General features: G+C 39.3%; 1 protein-coding gene across 1 annotated transcript in view; it reads left to right on the forward strand.

Moving 5' to 3' along the window:
• Positions 1-2,863: 2,863 nt before the first annotated feature.
• The window catches only part of ANGPT1 (angiopoietin 1), a gene marked incomplete in the record, with an annotated part of 176,998 nt that continues 158,008 nt past the window's right edge, over positions 2,864-21,853 (forward strand). The window contains 1 exon segment of the mRNA XM_072410740.1: positions 2,864-3,544. Within this exon segment, the coding sequence (XP_072266841.1) occupies positions 3,467-3,544 (78 nt within the window).

Below are 21,853 nucleotides of genomic sequence, written 5' to 3' on the forward strand. Positions count from 1 at the left end.
TCACCTATTACCTGTTTGCTGTACTACCTTTTGTTTTTATTTAATACGTTTTCACCATTTTGTATCTTCGTGCTGTTGATCTCTAACAATTTTTGGCAGTTCTTGTACACCGGCACTTAGTCCAACATTGATTGCATATTTGTACACTGGACCTGCTTGCTAGTAATTATAGTCAACCATTACCCTGTACTTTGCACAACTGCATGTTTCTAAATGCATAACTCAGAATCAGAATGGAGGTAAGTAGTTCCATCTATTACTTACTCATACTCATTCTGGTATCAGGGCCAGGAAACATTTTTTTTTAGAAGGAGCTAAGCAATGGCAACATGCTTTAGAACTGCTTATGATAAGTTAATGCATAACTCATATTAGACGGATTATTTACAATAAGCTGATTAAATAATATAAAACTTTAGGAGTAACTGACCTGGGAGCAGCTCACATTGGTATTTCATGTCAGCGCAGGGGTTATTCAGCAAACAGATATTTACTAATATTATTATTATTATTAATATTATTAAACAGGATTTATATAGCCCCAACATATTACGCAGCCCCGTACATAAACTATAAACCCATATCTATCTATCTATCTATTTATCTATCTATCCATCTATCTCCACCCACTAACAACCACCAGCCAAAGTCTCTTTACCTTTTAAAATGTACTAACAAGCCAAATAAGTTACAAGTCCTTTCCTGGCGGCTACTAGTTTGGAACTTTGCATGATACCTTTTCAACTAGCAGCCACAACGAGAAGCATGTGTTAGACTCCAAGATTCAGCCTTAGCACAGGTGAGGGCTCTTCTGAGAAGGGTCAGCTTCTTTGCTTTGCTCAGGGCTTCTACTTGCAGCTGGCTCCATTGCTGGCTAACCAGTAAGGGGCCAAGTGGTGCAAATGTTGGTTTTGAACAGCTAGGAAGCCAGATGCTCTTTGCTGTTTAGCCTTTACCAAACACTTACAGCACCTGGCAGCCTTACTCATTTAAACCTAAACAGCCTTACTTAAACTCTCCACCTGCATCCAGCTAGCCCGTAAGCAAGGAGCAAGTTCTGGATCTGGTCTAGTCAGCGAGGGAGCAAAGTGCAAGTGAAAGGTCTAGTCTAGCCAGGCTCTCCATTTGCACTTGGCTCTTTTTGTAACAATACCAGACCCTCCACTTACACCTAGCTCCCTTGCTGGTTATCCCAAACCAGCCACTTGCACCTGGCTCCTTTTCTGGCTAGATAAACAAAAGTGGAGGTTCTAAGGTAAACAATCAAGGAAGCCAGGCGCATAAGGTGGGCCAGGCTAGCAAGCGAGGGAGCCAGGAGCAAGTGGAAAGTCTGATTATTGAGCCCATTGCTGAGCCCAAACCTTACACTTTTAGACAGAAGTTTACAATGGTGGCCCTGGCCCCAAGTAAATCTACTGAAGATTGCACACATTTGTACAAATGACCTTCTGAGCTGCATTAACCTGCTTACAATGATTTTGTTTGGGGACATAGACAACTCTGATGTGATTCTAAACAAAACCCCATTGATACAGAGCCTTGAGGTGACTATGAACTGGACCAGTTATGTCTAGTACCTGAGGGCTACCTACATGCCAGGAGTTTTTATATAAAAAGATTCATTTTCTTTAAACCATATCTTACTAAATGTACTAAATGATGGAGAAACATTGTGTGTAAATCTCAAGGACTGAAGTTTAACACCTGCAGAAAATTAAGTTGCCCTCGTTAATAAACAAAATATGTTAAACATTTTTATTTTTCTCACTATCCCTAGAAATGTAAAAATTGGGGAAAATAATAGCCAGTTCGTAATATACGCTGAACATATCCTGCTGCTCCATCACTGTTCCATCAGCAGCATGCCCATGGGAACTGTTTCCTCTGTCATTTTGAAATGCAATTGACAATGGAGCTGATTTACTAAAGTAGTTTAAGCTTTTTACGTTGCAAGGGGTTACTCACTTAGCTTTGTGAATGAAGTAAAGCACTGTTGACTTCAGCCATCTAATCATGTACAAATAAACTAAAACATGTTTTTTCACATTTCTTTGCATAGGATTGGGCATTCTATGAAAAGGGATTTTTCACTGGATTCGCTAAATATTATCGCTTGCTTTATGAGTAGTAAATACCAGCTTAATAAAACAATTTCCATGTCATGTCATCTGCCTGTGAAAATCCCAGGACTGAATGAACAGGAATATAAGTTAGCTAAAATATGTATTTTATCTGTACATTTAAATATTTGCCTGGAGCTCAGCTTAATTTTTCTGTTTAAAGTTAAATGATTTTAGACAAATATATCGCTATCAATCATTCTCAGATTTGCTTGTCTAACTTGATGTAAAAAGAAAACTTTTTAAAAACCAAGAATTAATTTTAAGTTGCAGACCCATGGACAGGGAGATTTGGTTCTTCTCGAAGGCATTTTATACTGCAGGGTCTGCTGCAAATTTTGCCATTGAATACCGGGAAATAAAAAAAAGCCCTGGGTGGCGGAGAGCTGACGGAAGGCTCCAAAATTGTATGGCAAGCTTAAGGCTGGACATGCCACCTTTTATTGTTCCTTGTGCCCTTCTTAAAGCTAACACGGCACCTGCATGGATCGTGCAGCACCGGCCTTGGAAGTGACAGTAATTTAGGGCGCTCTTAACTTTTAATACGTCGACAAGGACAAACTGCGTTTTCTTGAGCTTGTCTCAAGCTGTTAGTTGTTATGTAGAATAAGCTTGATTGAGGTCATGCATGCAGCCACTTTGTAAACTGATCTCTCCTCCTCTACAGAGCCACCAAGCATGCTTTGCATAGGGGCGCACTCATACATACACAACATTCCTGTCAAGCCAACTCTCTCACTCTCTCTCTCTCCCTCCAGCTTGAATGTGCAGCCTTAATAAAACGCACAAGGCTTTGAGTGCAAATAGCAGTCCTGCTGCAGCCAGAGTACAGGCAAAGGGGACCAAGCTTTCCATGTGCAGCGGAGTGGCTAATCTTTGGACTGCAAATGAGTGGAGACAATAGATGCTGGCTGCCAATGCTCTAAATATATCTATTGGAGCTGAAAAGACGTTATCACTGGGGTGACATCAAAATAGTGCAGCTGGAGCAAATACTTTTCCTTTTTTTTTTTTCTTTTTTTACAGTGCTCAAACTTTCTTTCCCAAATTTCCAAGGGAGAAATTAGGAAGCTACAAAAAGGAAACCTGCAGATTTGTTTTATAAGTTTAAACTAGTTTAAGACAAGATGGCATTGATGATTTTGTATGTCCTCTGGGCAACCCTGATGTTGAGCATAGAGGGCAATGGGCAAAGGAAAGGAACAGACAGCACAGGGTGAAGATACAACCGGATCCAGCATGGCCAATGCACTTATACTTTTATTCTTCCTGAACTGGATGGCAATTGTCGTGAAGGGGCTACGGAGCAACAGTACACCAATGCACTACAGAGGGATGCTCCGCAAATGGATCAGGATTTTCCTTCCCAGAAAATTCAACATCTGGAGCATGTCATGGAAAACTACACACAGTGGCTGCAGAAAGTAAGTGAGCTTGTTATCTGCAACATTCACTTCTCCTAACCAGTGTTTCTTAATTTTATTAAAGCAAAATCCTGGGGTCATTAAATGTTAATGTTATTGGGCATGGCTATAAACCAGTAGCCCCCAATTGTGCATAAAGGTTTTCCAATATTTTATCATGATATATACATCCCCCAAAATAAGACAATGTCTTATTTTAATTTTTGCTCTACAAAATGCACTATGCACTAGGGCTATTTAACAAGGGATGTCTTATTTTTTCATGAACAACAATCAATATTTATTCTTGAACAAAAAAATCAACATTTATTCAAACATAGTCATGTCATCACATTCTGGAACATCATCATAACTCTCCAATCCCTGAATTCCATCTTGAATTTCTTGTGATATTCAGGAACACAAAATTAACATTTATTCAAATACAGTCATGTCATCATCTTCTGGAAGATCATCATAACTCTGTAATCCATCTGAATTTCTTGTGATTCCATTTCCTTTAGAACCATTGGCCCCAATTTCTCATTTCTAGCAATAGCACTTTCCTTAAATGAGCACCTTGTCCATGTATTTATGTATATTGTAGCCTTTTTTCGGGGTAGGTCTTATTTTGGGGGAAACGGTATAATTAAAACTACTTTGCAAAGTGACAATTAACCTTCAAAATACCTTCTGCACCCATAGGAGGTACCTAGAAGAAGCACCCTTTGGGGGTACCAGCATTACCTAATCATATAAATGGTAGAATTCCACAAATGATCCAATGCTGCATTCTTCTTGCTTTAGAAAGTACCACAAAGACCCCAGGGCAATAAAAGTGAATGCACTGCCCATAGCAACCAATCTGTTTGTCTCGGTCCCAACTTGTTCCGCTTTTACTCCAGTAATTATCCTCAATTTGTACAAATCTGTTGCAGCATTACCTTAAGCTGCCTTATTCTTCAGGTTGAACAAATGTTTGGGAACATTTTCAGCCATCTGTGTTTTCATCATCACACTGAAGGTGCCCATCTGCTTTTGGCTGGATTGGGATTCCGCCTTCTAATGTCTAAAAGGAAGACCCGGATGACCCTTAGTGACCGGTCTTGGGGGACATAAAGATCAGACAGGATAAAACAAAACTTCCCTGATTGCTACTGTTTCATTGCTGTGACAAGCTGCCTCCCCCTTCTCTGTGGGCTACACAGAGCATTCCTGTTCAGGGCAGAAGTTGATCCAAAGGACACCATGAGATGGCTGGATCGTGCATACACATCCAACCGACTGAATGTTTATAATCATCTGATTGTATGCCAAATATATATTATATAAACAAATGTGATCATCTATTGATCACAGTAAAAGTCAATGTGGATCAGTTTGCAGAAAATCATCACAAAAAATTCAAGGTCAATAGTAGAAGGGCAACATTTAAAAATGTTTATACTGTGCACGTGTTGTTAGAAGGAACTAAACTGCAACAAAGTTTCCTCCATTCAAATCAGCATTCTGTACAGTTAGAATTTAAGGATGGTTGATGGAGAAAACTTTCAATGTCCAAACTGAGTTGTTGCTCAGAGCAACTAATAAAAGTTTATCTTTTGAAGCTTTGTAATCAGATTAGTTGTCATGGATTTTGCAAATGTTTTATTTTATTATGTCATCAACACATCATCAGTGATTTATTTCTTATAACAACCAGATTATAGCTGTGTAGTAACCCAAAGAAACTACTAAAAATTCACTTTAAAGTTAGATTAGAGCAAGAAGGACTATGATTGGTTGCTGGAGGATCTTTGCTCTTGTTATGTGCACTATAATATTGAATATATCTGCTTTTTGGGGACAGGATTTGTCAACTGATCACTTTGGCCCCTGGAATTGTCCCGAATGGGTGATACATACCAATTCCTGAAAGTGTTCTGCATGTTAGACTGACTTTTTATCATCTGTTAATGTACGCTGTGTGTTTTCACTTAACGTTTATGTGAGAGCAGCATTTCCAAAATCTTTGCATTCCAGTTTTATGAACTTGGTATAATTGGGGATTTACACCAGAATTAAAAAAAGATTTCACCACATTAAAAAAAATTCTTACCAGGCTGATAATTTCTGGGTGTTTCTGCCATTCACACCTATTGCAGCTGGTGAGTTTTAAGCCTAATTGGCAGAATCACCAGCAGTTAGCGAATTTAACTACTTCTATCTGCGGGCTCCAGTGCTAGGAGCCAACCAAGCAAAATCCATCTTTTCCTGTTCTACCTTCTACTTGTTGCTAAGGATTGCAGCACTTAGCTCTGTGCACCCTAAATGTTTGTTAAATATAGCTGCAAGGTTATTCTATGTAATGGTTATCCATGGTATGCTCTTGGTAGCTTTAGGAGAGGCGCTTCTTCCTTGCAGCAGTGCCATCCTGGGTTCAGTTTCTGCCAAGCACATCATCAACACAAAGTTTGTATTTGCGTGTCTAAAGTGCAACTTCAGCAGATTTTACTGCTAGGCATGGTGTGTTTTTCCTTGAAATAAATGGAAACACATCAATGCGCATGCCTTAAATTGCACGTGTGTCAGATTGCACTGGCACACAGTATATTAGGCATTGACACATAATGCACTGCAATGTGCATTAATAATGCAGAACAACATACAAACAGTAAAATATGTACATACAATGCTCTTTCACATGCACTTAGGCCCCCTGAAAGGTTCATATATATGTCCTATGTATTCTTTTCCTGTCTTATTATTATTATTACTATTATTAATAATCAGGATTTATATAATGCCAACATATTACGCAGTGCTGTACAATAAATAGGGGTTGCAAATGACAGACAGATACAGACAATTATACAGACAGAAGGAGCGTACCCTGCCCTGAAGAGCTTACAATTCAGGAGTCATAATGACAGTTCTGTTGCTGGAACAGGAAGGGAGGTGAAATTTCTCCATTAGGGTCAGTGATGGCACGAAACATTTAAAGCAGAGCTCAGCTCATTGGGCAAGTTTTTTTTTACATAATTGGCAAATGTTCTGTACGTGCTTGCCGATTATGGCACACACCTATTTCTTTGGCATTCTGCAGTGATGCTGGGTCAAATAATCTGTCATGGCTGCATCCCCCAAAACTTCCCATTTTCACTGCCAACTCTTCCAGGTCCACCAGTCATCCTTGGCGGCGACTGAATAGTTACAATAGCCCTGGCATCTAGGTCTATTCTTGGTGGGGTCCTGGAAAGTTTGCTTTGGCTTTACAAAGGTTGTAACCATTCCTCATCCTGGGTTTGGGTTCTACTTTACATCACTTTTATCGGAATCGTTGCAGACAGTTAGACTGCAAATCTCTTTGGGTCAGCATCTGATATAAATGGCTTGTGTTCTATCAAAAGAACAAACTGCTATATAAATGACTAAAATAAGTGAACACTGTCAGCCCTATGAGTTTTGAGACTCTTTACTGAATCCCTGGATTGCTGTGTTGTACAGAAATGATTACAAGTTTTATAAAGTTGGTAACCGCACAATGCAGGTTACAAACACAGAACAAAGAACGTGGTTGCTAGCAGTGACACAGACGGCTCTTCTTTCCGACACTTTGAGTAATGAGGCTGCATGGCTCTTTGTGGCTAATTAATAGTAACTTTACAAGTTTGTTTTCTGGTTGACAGCTTGTCTAAGGTTTCAGTGCCCGGTTACTGTGTATCTTATTCAGGCTTGTTTTTAGAAGGTATGCCCTATAATAGACTCCAGCCAGGCTCACAAAGTGCAGGGATTATTAATAAAGTGCCAAAACATAGCATCTATTTATAGAGGATTCTGCGGAGCAAATGTCAGCAAACATACCTGGGAATGAGGAGGACTGATCTAACCTTTACAGAAAATTCATTTATTAAATGTTTGAACAGGCTGTCTTCATATGGGGGAGGGGGGGATTATCTCAGCACAAGTCCTTGTATTGTATGCAGTACACCGTACCATAAAGGTTACAGTGTAAGGTTAGATGTGACTATCCTAATCATGCTAACGCTGGCTCTCATAATAGACGGCACTGACCTGGTATTGATCTTAATGATACGATTGAGCAGAGGACAAAGGACTAATCACTAATATAGTCCAAGGTCTGCTTGCAGCTGATCGTTTTCCCATTACTGGCATAAGATCAGCAGCAGGAAGAATAAACATAACACTGCACTGTTCTGCACTGTCTCTGCATTGAGAAACCCATCTTGGCACAGTCAGGGTTTTTCTTCCTCATGCCAAGGCCTCCAGTAAGAAAAACGGTGTTCAGCATAGTAATGACATCACAAGATCTCCCCCAACATCCTGAGACCAGAAGTCAGAGTTGCTATGTCTTGTTCTGCATTGTGTCTCTTTCTGGAGGCGGCCATATTGGTAAGGCAGGGCTTTGCTTTCTCATGCCAGAGCCTCTAGCAAAGAAAGCAGCGGGCAGCACAGTAGTGACATCATTACATTTATTTCTAAATCTCCCGAGACTAGAAGTCAGGCTTATCTTGCTTATCCTGCACTGTAAAGTGGTCGCTATATTGGTAGAGGCATGGCTTTGCTTCCTCATGTCAGATCCTCCAGCAAAGAGAATAGTAAGCAGTACAGTATTGACATCACCAAATCGTAAACCAGTTCTCCTGAGACTAGCAGTCGTGCTCATCTTGCCTTCTCCTGCACTGTGTAGAGGTGGCCATCTTGATAGAGGCAGGGCTTTTCTTCCTCATGTCAGAGCATCTATCAAGAAGTGGTCAGCAAAGTGGGGACACCAACAAACTTTCCCTGGTCTCCTGAGACTGAAAGAGACGGACTTATTATGCCTTGTTCTGCACTCTGTCTCTATGTGGTGGCAACACTCTTGGTAGAGACATGGCTTTGCTTCCCCATGATAGAGCATCTAGCAAGGATAACAGTGAGCAGCACAGTAGTGACGTTACCAAATTGTACTCAGCTCTCCTGAAACTAGTTATCAGACATACTATGCCTTGTTCTGTACTGTATAGATGCGACCATCTTGGTAGAGGCAGGGCTTTGCTTCCCTATGTTAGAGCAGCCTTTCTCAACCTTTTTAACAGGAATCGTTGAAATATTGTTCAGGTCGTAGACTACCCCTGCTATAATTGCAGTATGCACAGCTCACAGTACATTATCTTGGTGGGAAGCAGGAAAAAAAAACTCCTATATTGCTGGACATTGGGAAGAATGTCACTCGTACAGATAGCCAAAAAGTGGTCATGAGTGGTGTGAGCTAGTTTAATTGACCTAAGAGTCAAAAATTGCTCACTGCTCAAGAAACCTTTAGCAACCTCTAAAGGAACCTTTGGGTTCTATGGAACCCTGATTGAGAAACACTGTGTAAGAACCTCCAGCAGGGAAAACAGTGATTGTACCCCAATTCCCCTAAAGGTAATTAGTTCGACCTAGCATGCCATATTCTACACTGTGTTGAGGTAGCCTCTACTGTAGGATTTTTTTTTATCCCTGGAGTTGGGCTTTAAATATTTTGTTACTGTGACATTCATACATGCATATTTTGTATCTAATCATTACCAGATGATTATTTTACCTTTATTACCAATCATTCCTGTTATGCTGTGAGTGACTTGTCTCTGTGATGAAGTTTATTTGTTGTGTGCGTGTGGTAGTCTGAAGGATTCACATGGTTGTAGTTATTATCGGCCAGTAGGGACTGTGCTTAGATTGCCGTTTCCTTTGAAAGAATTTACAAGATACAAAACTCCAGAACGTGAACGTGAACATATCCAGTCACATATGTAATACATTCATCTGTATATTTGGAAAAAGTTTCCTGCTTTAATATTAGAGCGCACATAAAGATTAACAATGTTGGTCTACGAAATCCTTAAAAATCAAATAGTAAGAATGTCACTAGTTCAGATTAGCAATAGAAGTAGACACTGATGAAGCAATTCACTACAATTGCATAATGCACTTGTAAGAAAGGGATTCTTGTTTTCACATTATTCACTTCAATCATGTAAAAAGCAAATTCCTTTTCACTTCTTTCATCTGCACATGATTGGCTATTCAAAGAGAGAAGGAATTTGTATTTCACATAATTGGATAATTGAAGTGAACCTTCAATCAAGGGGCCTGATTTATTAAAGTTCTACAACACTGGAGAAGATAGACTATCATGGGAGAACCTGGGTGATCCAACAAACCTGCATTTCTATGTTTGTATGTAAAAAAGTAAGGGGTAGAAAAAAGTCATATAAAATAAACAATAAGGAGAAGCCCAACTCAGACTTTATACAATGAAATGGAACTAAAGTCCTACACGATTAGGCAGGGAGTTGTTGCAGAAAGGGACAGGCCATGCCCCTTCTGCAGTGATTTGTCCTACCTGCTTGATCATGCCGGGGGAACTGTGAAAAAAATGCATGCTCAGGTCAGTGCATGTGCAACACAGTGATGGTTGCCAATAAAGACAGGCTTCCTTTGCACATGCCGGGAATTAATGAACTTCTTCATGCCTGTGTGGGAGTTATGTCATACTAGCATTGCCAAGCAAGAAGGTAGAAGATTTTAGGGCGGAAGAAGAAAAGAAGGAAGATGGTAGTGCCCTGTGATGGAATGGGAATAGATGAGTAGCGCAAGTCTAGTTCCGTTTTTTTATAACCTGAACATTTAACACAATCATCATTTACCTATGTACCTATAGGCATTGTGTAGGTTTTCATTCTCAAAGTTCATAATAAATCTTACATAGATACAAGTTAATATTTATTTACTTTCAAAGCAATTCTGAGTTGCTGAAAACAATGTTGCATATGTTACAATTTTAATAAACTGCGATCTGCTGAGTATATTTGCAGGGAAATGTGACTATAAACCGTATAAGAAACATGCCTGTTTGATACATCATACACTGACCTAGCATGTTAAGAAAATATTTTTTCCCCCTCTTGCATCTGTGAAACTTTAATAGACACTTCTGACCCGCAGGATTAAGTGTATCCAGATTATGCACAGTTTTGGGGCACTGCAGGAGACAGAGAACTCAAACACAAGAACTAAACTTTTATCTGTTGGGGGCTAACATGCTTAGCTCGGTATTAAATACCACTGAGCACAGTGGTGGCTGTTAACATTAAAAGCTATTTTTCTCATAATAAATCATATTTTTAGAAACTCCAGGAATTTAAACTCCTCATACGAGAAGTCTTTTTTGTTCGAGGCAAGCCTGTAACCCACAGCAGGAAAATAACACAGAACTATTCTGCTTGTACATGAACTTTCTTTTGTATTAAAGTGTATCTTTCACCTAACACAGACAGATTGGCCACTGTGCAAACAGCAGTACAAAGTAAAGTGTTAAGCCACATACACGTGGCAATAATAGTCGTTGGAAAGAATCTTTCATGATCCTTTCCAAAGACTAGCACTGCACGATGCACGAATGAGTGCTGTACATACATAACCATTCTGCTCTATGCAGGGGGGAGAACGACGGAGCAGCACCCTGCTGCACACTCCCCCCTTCCCTTACATTACGATCGTTCGTCATTCATCATCCGTGGTTCTGCGAGGACGGTCGTTGGGACGATGGACGACTGGTGCTGTACACACAACAGATTCTCATCTAATATCGGCCCTGAGCCGAATATTGGGTGAGAACCATTGGATGTGTGTACGTAGCTTTAGAAAACTAAAAGCTGGATCAACCAATCAGATTGTGCCTATCATGTTTGTAATGCCGATAATAAAAAGAAAACAAGCATATGGCTGGGTGGCATCGCCAAAGTCATGCAAAGTGCATTTTAGGTGAAATATATATATATCATAAATTGTGAGCAGGCAGCTCTTGGTTGCAGAAGGGACATGATATTCCACTTATTTATTAAGAAGTGTATGATCTCAACATCCACAACAATAAAGAGTTTCCAGAAATTATTGAATGAACTTCTGGTGCAGATGAGTTGGAGTTTTGTCATTCCAGCCTGGCCAAACAAGATAACTGAGGACCTGAAGACGGGGAGAAGATGTTGGCACGACCGATGGAACGAGGACCGGTTTTGTTTTAAAGCTACCATACACTGTGCAAGAAAACACTTAGATTCAATAAAAACATCAAATCTAGACTAGAAAACAAGAGGGTTCCTAATTGATGTTTGATTAATATAAGGATATTGATTGAATTTCTGCTCTTCCTACACCACCACGCCAATGTAAATCAGTAGGGATCACTCCCTAACAAGCAGGGGCCAATGGGAGCACTTCCCACTATTTATAACAAATGACTCGATTGCTGTTTTATTTGTAAGCGCTCTCCCTGCTGGGTGGAGTGGAATTTATTTGTGCATTTCGGTTCTGACTTAAATGATCAATATCAGGGAGATTTTAGGTAATCCTAGATGGTAAGCTCTTCTGCACAGGGTCCTCTCCTGCTCCTGTGTTACTGTCTGTATCTGTCTGTCATTTGCAACCTCTATTACTGTACAGTGCTGCGTAATATGTTGGCGCTATATAAATCCTGTTGGATAATAAAAATGGTGCATCCATTGACCAGTGTCACCCGGCATCTGTATTAGACCCTTTGCAACATTGTACATTTCTAGCAGGCTGGCAAGGTCGAGAATAAGATTTCTATTCTGATTTTAGCTGGATGTGAGGAGGAGATTGTCTTTCTGTATTAGGAAAGCAATAAATCCCTTTATCACTTTTTTACTGGGAAAAGATTCCTCATACTATGAGCCTCTCTAGCCAGACAGTGACTAATACCTCTGTTGGTGTCTTTATAGTCAGTGTTTTAGTAAAGAACCAGCATCTATACGCAATGAGTCTGATTTATTAAAGCTCTCAAAGACTGGGGAAGATAGATTATCATGGGTAAACCTGGGTGATCCAACAAACACAGAATGTATCTGATCCAGGATTCTAAATATTTGCCAAGTAATAGCAAATTATCTTTAGAAGACAATTCCAGATTTGCTAGATGCTGTAGGTCCTCCCATGATAGTCTATAAAATATATGTATTCTATAAATCAGGCCAATAGTTTCTACTAAAATGCAAGGAAGATGAAAATGCAATTTGATATCTATAGCTCGTCCTTCTATTGGTGTAGGATGATGTGATTACCTCCTGTTTGGTGTGCTTCCTTGTCTCCCTGCAGAGTATCCTTTCAGTGACCTTCTACGGAACTTATGAAAGGTTAATGAGTTCAGTGCTAATCTCTCTCCCAATTAATGTATGCTTGCTGTCTTCAGATAAGAATACTATATTGTGTGTTGATAGACCTGACAATGGTTTCAGTCTGTAAGAACAGTCCACATCTGAGGCAAGCAGTAAAGGCTGGCTTGAAGCAAAAAAAGCATTTTTTTATGTTTGTTGAAATCCATGAGTGCCAGATTATGTATAGACCACAGCTGTTTACTGTTTAAAATAAACTGTTTACAAAAGGCCATAAATACTCCCACAAGGCTAAATGTATCAACTTTCCTTTAAAGACGAAATGTGGCCAGACTATAGATTTTCATTATTTACACATTCCGAACATGAAAACACCTCACTGATCTATGTAGCTGTAGGCATTATGGAGCAATTCTCTGAAGCCACGTACACACTTCCAATTATAGTCGTTGAAAAGGATCTTTCACGATCCTTTCTAACGACTATGCACAGCACGATGCATGGACGAGTACTGTACATACAGCACGGTTCTGCAGTATGCAGAGGGGAGGGGGAGAACGATGCAGTGGCTCCCTGCTGCGCGCTCTCCCCTTCCCTTACATTACGATCGTTCGACCTTTATCCTCTATGGATCCGCCAAGATGGTTGTTCAGACGATGAACGACGCACTCTGTACACACTCCAGATTCACGCCCAATATCAGCCCTGAGCCGAAAATGGGGTGAGAATTATTGGAAGTGTGTACGTAGCTTTAGTTTGCAGATGAATTGTAATACATTCATAGATTCTGGTCTGGGGTCAGAGAACATCCAGGAACCACCATGCACAGAAAATTATTATGAATGTGGTATGAAGGATCTTTAATTTGGTTCCCTTTTGTTCAGGTACATAAAGTCAGAAGAGTAATTAAATTTTGGAAGCTGCCAAAAAAAAAGTTAGACAGGCCAAGGTATAGTAACCAGAATCACCTGTTGTCTCTTTGCCAATGATGTTTTTCAATGATTCAATAGCAATGTCTTTTTTTCACCTTGCCATTGTTTGGAGGTGGCCTTCTTGGTGGAGGTAAAATCATCATCTCTAATGTCAGAACTTTCTGCAAGGAGAACAGTGAGCCACTCAGTATAGGCAATCACCAAATTTCACCCCAATTCTCTGGAGACCAGTGGTAAAATGCAGCAATTATACAAATCTCACCCTTTAGATATACAACTTTGAGACTGTAGGAGGATAGCCTGGCCACCATCACATACCAGTGAACTGCTTTTATTCTGGAAGAATTCCAGACAAAATATTGATTGTCTGGGAACTGCCTAATCGAGAACTAAACATAAATATTTTATTGCAATATATTCATCACCTTTCCTTTTTATAATACAAAATTTACCCGCTTCCATGTATTTTTACTTTTAAGTTTATTTCTGCTTTAGACACAATTAACATTTCAAGGTGTTCTTTATAGGATAATATTTTTCACTTTTTGAGTTCCATTCTACTTCAAAAAATAACTGGATCAAATGGTATTTTTTCTTTATTTCTGTCTGGAGCATTTCCAGTTTAAACAAAAAAATTGGGATTGAGGACCTTTTCCCTGTTAGTACATACAGTAAAAGGATTGAGTCAGGAATCAGCTTGCTGCCTCATTATGAAAAGGTCAGCAGGTTCAGTAATAACGCAGAAATGATGGAGCTGACTAACAGGGTTTGATCTTTAACGTTTGTGTTTATAAGTCGGTCTGATGAAATCTACCTCAACATGAGTATGCCGAGGATGTCAGTATGAGCGGCGCTGCCAATGGTGTACAATAGGAAGTGACTGCGGAGAGGTGTTTACATAGTTCCACCGTTCCTCACTGACCTGAAGTGAACATTTGGCAACACAGTAAATGAAATTGTTTACTTATTTCTGACAGCAAACCCCACAGTGCTCCTTTATTGAAATGAGCTTGTTCCAGAACAATATAAGTGATAGTTTCTGCAGTGATAATAAAAGACAACATTGTCAGTTATAGTTGCCTCTCCCCTCTGAATCTGCAGAGTATGTTGCTGTTGGACGGCTTCGCAAATTAAATTTCATATGGACATCAGCAGGCATCTGGTAGACTTTAATCATCTGTAGCACTTGTATTTTGGTAAAACTTAACTTGTCAGGCATGTTCTCAAGTCAACTGGTTTGATTGAAACTTTTTTCACATTGATAGTTTACATGTGGACATTCTTAAAGCCCAACTCTTGGATTCCCCCACCACCACCACAGTGCTCCCTGTAGAGCCACTCATTGTGTGTGTTTTCCTTATACTCATCATTTCAGATGTCTTTATTCCAGTCATATGATAGACATGCTCCTCTTAATCCCCTATCTGGAGCTGGGTGGTCCCTAAAGGGAGCTACTTTTAGGGTAAGGCAAACTGAGCAATTGGCCTGGTCCTCAATTTCCCCAAGGACCCAACTAACAGAATGGCAGTAGTGCAGGGATCTGCAATGTCTAATATCTGGGCCCTCATTTCATGTTTGCTCAGGACCCAGTTTTGTCTAAACCTTTCCTGTCCATGATGCAAAGAGTTTCGCTTATGTGAAGACATCAGCCCAACTATCTACATCAGTGATCCGCAACCTTTTGAGGGTCACAAACCACTAAATGCACAGACTCCCGACCGCAGGAAGCCATGTGTCTCTTAAAGGGGAAGAAACTTACCCCAGAATGATGTCATTATGCCAGAACCTGCCCACTCTCCCATCCCAGGTCTGCAATAACTCCGGGAGACATGGTCTGCGGCTCTGGCTGATGTGCCTCCCAAGCAGGGTCCTTGCAGCCACATACAAATGGACTTCCTGCATTGGGGTTGCCATTCATAGGCACAAATAGCAGTTTGCTATGCCTTCAGGAGTGGCCAACCATAAGGTTTTCCTTAGCTACCATACTTTGCTAATTATGTAGATCAGAAAGTCAGTCCAAGGCAACAACCTGCACTTTTACACTGATGCATCTGAAAAAAAATAGGAAATGGCTGAAAAAGTCTGGAAAAGATCACCTGCACTAAGATACAAAAAGGGGTAAAACAATGTATGGAAACATGGAAATTGTTTATGAAATATGGTGCTTTAGCAAACTAGATGTTAGGGCCCACAAGTTAACATTTTGCATTGTTTTTGTGTCTTATGACCCTTTCTATAGAAGTGCATGATGAAACATGCACACCATACTCCACTTCAAAAATCCCCTTATGATTCAGTGCTATTTCTGTAAAATAATTGGTATACAGAATACAAGGTGGATATAGTGTGAATGTCTTTACTCTGAAGAAACAAAAGTTCATGACGGCCGTAACTCCAACTACGTGCAACTTGCTTGTGCCTCTGCCATCACAGCTTCTTACTAAAAGAAAAAACAGTTTTAAAAATCGCAAAGACAAAGATATTTGCACAGTTACATACTAAGATATTAGGCTGTCATATGCCCCCACGCTCATTTTTCTATTTCATCCGGAAGGGGGAAAAGCCAGGAACTTCTCAGCACCCCCTCGTATATCTTGTGTTTAAAGCAGATTCAGAATGAACCAATGAGTGAGTGTTTTATGGCTCAGCCATAAATTAATGTTGTGCAGACATAACTTTCAAATTGAAAGTTGAATTATAGTTGTAGGTGCACTTTGCATAACCAAATTGGTTTATGGTGGGTGATCACATACAAGAGACCAGCTTGCACTCATTACTTCAAAACCGATACAGATGGCATAAACTTAATGATTACCTGTAGCTGCAATGTGACACTTATAAAGAAGGTGTACATGTGTTCCACATATTTACCTTGCGTAAAGACATTTAAGTCAAATTCTCAAACATAAATCTTCAACATGACCATGAACTGTTTATCTCCAAACCAAATAATTAATGTTCCATTTTAAGTAGATTAGACTTACATCTGTATCCTGGTTTAAAGTCACAAACCTAGCAGCTGGAAGACATGCCAAAGTTAGAAATTTCTATTTGTTATTTTAACACTAGTGGGAGATTAGCTCACATTTAGAAAAACTGAACACAGGGTATTGATGGGGTTGGAAAATACTTGGGCACATTGGGGTAGCACACCTGGGGTTAAAGTGTTTCAGAGTGAGCAGTTCTTGTGTTCTTTCTTTTTCACTATGTCTCTGGGTTCCTCCATTTTTTTGTCATCTACTATTGTATAATTTTGCCCACCCATAAGGCAAGAGAAAGTCTCTCTGCCAACACATCCATGTAATGTTCAGCCTCCAGCTCTGAGCAGAAGGTATATTTATGTCTGCTTTACAAAATAATGGTTTCTGCCTTTGGATCTATGCTCCCATAGGTGAAAGCAGTTAGCACTCTGACCTTTTCTAGGAAGTAGTAGCCGCAGGTCTGGAACACTTGGCTGGAGACTCAGAGCAAGGACCTTGCAATACAGCTGCTTGAACTATTAAAAAATGCTCCAGGCGTGACCATTTTGAGTGATCAATAAAATGATTTTCCAAAAGTTGTTTTACAGTGCATAATGATTTATTAAAAGTTGAACTTCAAAGGTAAAGTAGTAAAGGTAGACAGAATACCTATGTACATAGCTTTGAGCTGATGATTTAGATTCCTAAAGGATGTTACCTATTTTAAAGCTTCTCATGTTTGCTCTGCAATAGTCCCTTGATACTTTAGCACCCTTTTAAACCTGTGGTGGAAAACTGCACTACAGGAAACAAGTTTTGCATAGGGCCATGGAACAGATTCTCAGGCCACAACTGACTTGTCAATTTTGGGATCAGTCCCAGGATCTCCCACATATGCTAAAAAAGGGCTGTATTAATCATTGGATAAACCAGTCTTTCTCAAACTTTTTAACACTTAAAATAACTTTAAGGTCACAGGGAACCCCTACCATAATTACTTTATTCACAACTTCCAACTCCATAATTGGCAGTGGGAATGATGTTACCCTTACAGATAGCCAAAAATATATTTGGCATCAGTTAAACTGACCGTAAGGTCACACATTTCTCATGAAACCCCTAACAACCTACGAAGGAACCCTGGTTGAGAAACACTGGGCTACACTGTTGAACATTCAAAGACTTATTTGAATAAATTTCAACAAAAGTTGAAAGGTTTAATATGACCCAAGACCTAGAAGTTTTCCTAGAGTTTGGTCTGACAGTCCTACTTGGCCTGATAATCATGAAAGCAGAATTTAAGCAAAAGATCTTGAAAAAGGCTCCTGATGTATGTTGACCTGTTTCATAGCTAATATTATACTAGACAGTGGATCATAACTTATATTATTCAAGCTTTACCCTCATAACGCACCACACAGTGAAAACCCAGCTTTGGGTTTGCTTGACCCTTGCTGTTGCCCTTAAAAAAATAAAAATGGTAATTTGACCTTTGGTATACTCACCTGTCGCCAAGATTGAGGATGTCTGGAGTGTGACTGACTGCCAAATCTGGTCCTAGTTTAAGATCTAATCAACTCTGCCAATTTCATCTTTAAAATGCAGCCGAAAAAACAGTCTGTGTGAGCCAGGTGCACTGATTGCCTTGGCAGTGTGATGCTCACAACTTGGCTTCTTGTCTTTTTTCATAACCTATTGACTGTTTACTTTGGTAGTGAGGACCACATCCCTAAGCATGTTTTCCTCGGACAGCTTATTATTTTAAATATTTTCCTGATATAATGTAAAAGCAAATTTGGCGATTGGATTGTACATCTCCACTTGACTGCACACCATTGACAGTTTTAGAGCAGTTTGCTTTCAGTAGGATGAGTAAAAACACTCCTGCAATTTGTTCTTTTTTCTTGTTGGCCTGTAAGAAAGAATGGGAGAACATGTATGAACAAAGTCTTATTAAAAGACTTTTACTTCAAACTGGAGAGGTGCCAGACAAAAGAGACCTAAATATATCCAATACGGGACTTTTACTGGTTTCCAAATATGAGATGTGTTTTCAAATAAATCAGTGCTTATCTTTGACAGGTAAGGAAATTCCCTGAAATTTTATGTTATTGGAAAATTCTACAACAATGATATAGAATTGATCAAATTTGATATCATTTACTCCTAGTGGATAATAAAAGGCTATGTTTTTTTCTTTGCACTCTTAAATTTCACCCATCAGTTTAGTAACATGGAACTAACTCTGATTTATCAAAAATGCATTGATATAATTGAATATATAAAATGCAGACAGAAAAACAAAAGCATTGGGCCTGATTTATTGAAGCTCCCCAACACTGGAGAAGGTGTGAGAACTTGAATCCAACAAATTTGGAATGGATCTTGTCCAGGATTGAAAACATTTGTCATATAATAGCAAATGATTTTAAGAAAACCATTCTAGTTTTGCTGGATCACCCAGGTTCTTTCACTAAAGTGTATCCTCTCCAGTCTTGGAGAGCTTTATTAAATCAGGTCGAATGTGTTCTGTAGGGACTTTGAGGACCGAACACCTGTTCAGTTTCCGTGTGTTTTCTTCATAGTGCCTTAGATGTAACTGATCATATGACTATAGCAGATAGATCATTCTACTTTAAGTATAACTGCAAAAATATCTGAACTTTTTACTGGGCTTCCTCCAGATGATAGGAACCCTACACAGGTGAGACACAGTGACAGCTTTGTCAGGGTGGGATTTGTGTTCATGGAGAATAATTAATTAGCTAGCCCTGTCAGAAGATCACTTGTGCTGACTGCTAAAAGAAGCTCCTGCTGCTGAAAGATAAGTATTTGCACATTATTAATAATATTTTAAAATGACTCTGGGCAAAGACACAAAGTCTCTTCTAAGCCTTACGCTCGCACCTACCTTAATCTCCACTTCTGCTGCCCTGTTGCCTAACACTGTCCTGAATAACAGCCCTGTGTAAACTGTCTATGGGTGATTTTATAAAGGATTATATGCAGCCCACTTAGGAAAATGAAGGGATATTTTACTAAGCTTAGTAGATGAGAGGAGCAATCCCAACAGGTGCAGAAAAAATAGCTTTCCTTGGGTACCCTTTACAAAGTAAATTTTCCCTGCATTCACCAAGGTAACAGAAATATCCCTTGAAAAGTCATAATTTATTTTTGCTTGATGAACTGCTTATATTCCATTATGAAATCAACCCATATGTCAGTTTGTTTTAGGACTTACACAGGGCTAATGACCTTTCCACAGACCCCTTGTGACAGTCCTTTGGTGTAGTGAAAGGCCATTCGCATATTAGCCTGCATGTGAAGAAGTGGACAAGCTAAATGCTGTCCCATACCTACATTACTAGGCAATTCAAGGGCAATTCAATATCAAGCAGATGAACTGAGCAGCAGGAAAGCATGCATAAGGTAAGTACAGGTAGTCCCCGAATTAGGGATATCTGACATACGGACAATCCTAGATAGGAACGGGACTTCCCTGCTCTCTCCTGTGCAGGACGGGGGTTTGATGGGTGGTGGGGGGTGGTTTGCATGACTTGCAGAAGAAATAGTTTGTTAAACACAGCTGAGGTTGTGGGTGATCTTAAGAATTGAGCTGATCTGTAACATCTTGTAACTCTTTAATGACCAAGACAAGCTCTGCAGCTGTTTCTTTTTGCATATCAGCTTGCTCCAGAAGTTATTAAATGTCTAGGCTCCATAAAGTTTTTTTTTATACAGTAACTGACATTACACTGCCTAATAATATGTTGAGATAAACATCTGTCCAAATTGCATTTATTAAAATAATGTACATGTTCCGACTTACATACAAATTCAACTTTAGAACAAAGCTACAATCCCTATTTCGTATCTGACGCAGGGACTACCTGTATCTGTAAAATGGTAACAGGGCTATTAGGGGAATTGTTCACTTTGTCCTAAAAAGGTTAAGTTAAAAGGTCTACGTATTAAATACTGGGGGTAGCAGGGAGTCTAAAATAGTTTTGGACCTGCTTTAAGTCAGCAATACTTTGTAGATTCTTTTTGGAATCTACAAAGGCGAATATCATGCATTGGGACAACAAATACTTTAAATGATACGTTAAGCTTCTGGGTTTTTCTAAGGCTATGCTGGATCTTGTTAAGGCATTTGTACCCAAAAACTGGCTGTAGAGGAATTGTTTGGATGACATCTTTCAAAGCCGCTTACTTAGCCTATCCAGTTACTAAGCAGAGCACTGACTGCACCCAGATGTCTGAGCTGGATGGTTTACTTATTATGCTTTATGCTGCAAGAATCTTCCCAAACATTGATTAAGATGACAATATGAGAATTTTTATATAGCAAAGCATATTGTTGGCATCACAAGCTCCAAAGCGACTTATTAACTGGGAAACTGAATTCTGGCCCTGGCTTTAATAAAGATTTGCCCGCTGCTGAGATATCAGCATTTTGTTTTGAACTAACTTACTTAACTCTGACTCATTCCTGTGTTTCAGTATTTCCTTCCAAAAGTTACAGTATCCAATATTCTCTTTGGCTGAATCTTTCCTAAAGGATTAGGTCTTCTTCAAGAATACTGAAGATCATACACAAAAATAATAATTTAATCTCCAAGTCTGGAAACCATTACATTTATTTTTCTCATAACAAAATATTATACTCTAAAGCTTCTTGACTGATTGGAGGAAATGAGCAATGGCTGAAAACTAAGAAATCCCGTATAAATACCAGATAATGATAAGTTTAAAATGATCTGTACTTTTTGTCACAGATAAGACATTTTCCATATCCAGCTCTGGTTGTCATCATACAACAAACTTGTAGGAACATTCTCTCGGAAACACCATGTGGACTCACCACAAACCATAATAGGACATACTTGAGGTACATTACACAGTCAAACATCCCTTCTCTAAGTCTTTACATTCCTTGGGTTGTATTTAGGCAACAAAACAATGAAGATGACAATGCATATTTCCTTACTTAGCTAATGTTGAGATGAAATTGTACTCCCAACCATGTATAATAGACAGGAAAGATTGATTAAAGAAAATAAACAAAGTTGATGATGTTGGTTACCCAACTACAATGTGTTCTAAAGTGGTTATGAAAAGGAACTTGGTGAACGATTAATAGGAGAACCCAATGCTCCTTTATAAACAGTAAATGTAATGGATGATGTAATGATTCACTTCGTGTGACTGGATTATGAGCTTTTGTATCACTTAGGGTTTCCATCTGTGAACCTGTTATTGGCAAAGTCTTTTTAGACT

This window comes from Pyxicephalus adspersus, chromosome 5 (assembly GCF_032062135.1).
Source record: "Pyxicephalus adspersus chromosome 5, UCB_Pads_2.0, whole genome shotgun sequence".
Lineage (NCBI taxonomy): Eukaryota > Metazoa > Chordata > Amphibia > Anura > Pyxicephalidae > Pyxicephalus > Pyxicephalus adspersus.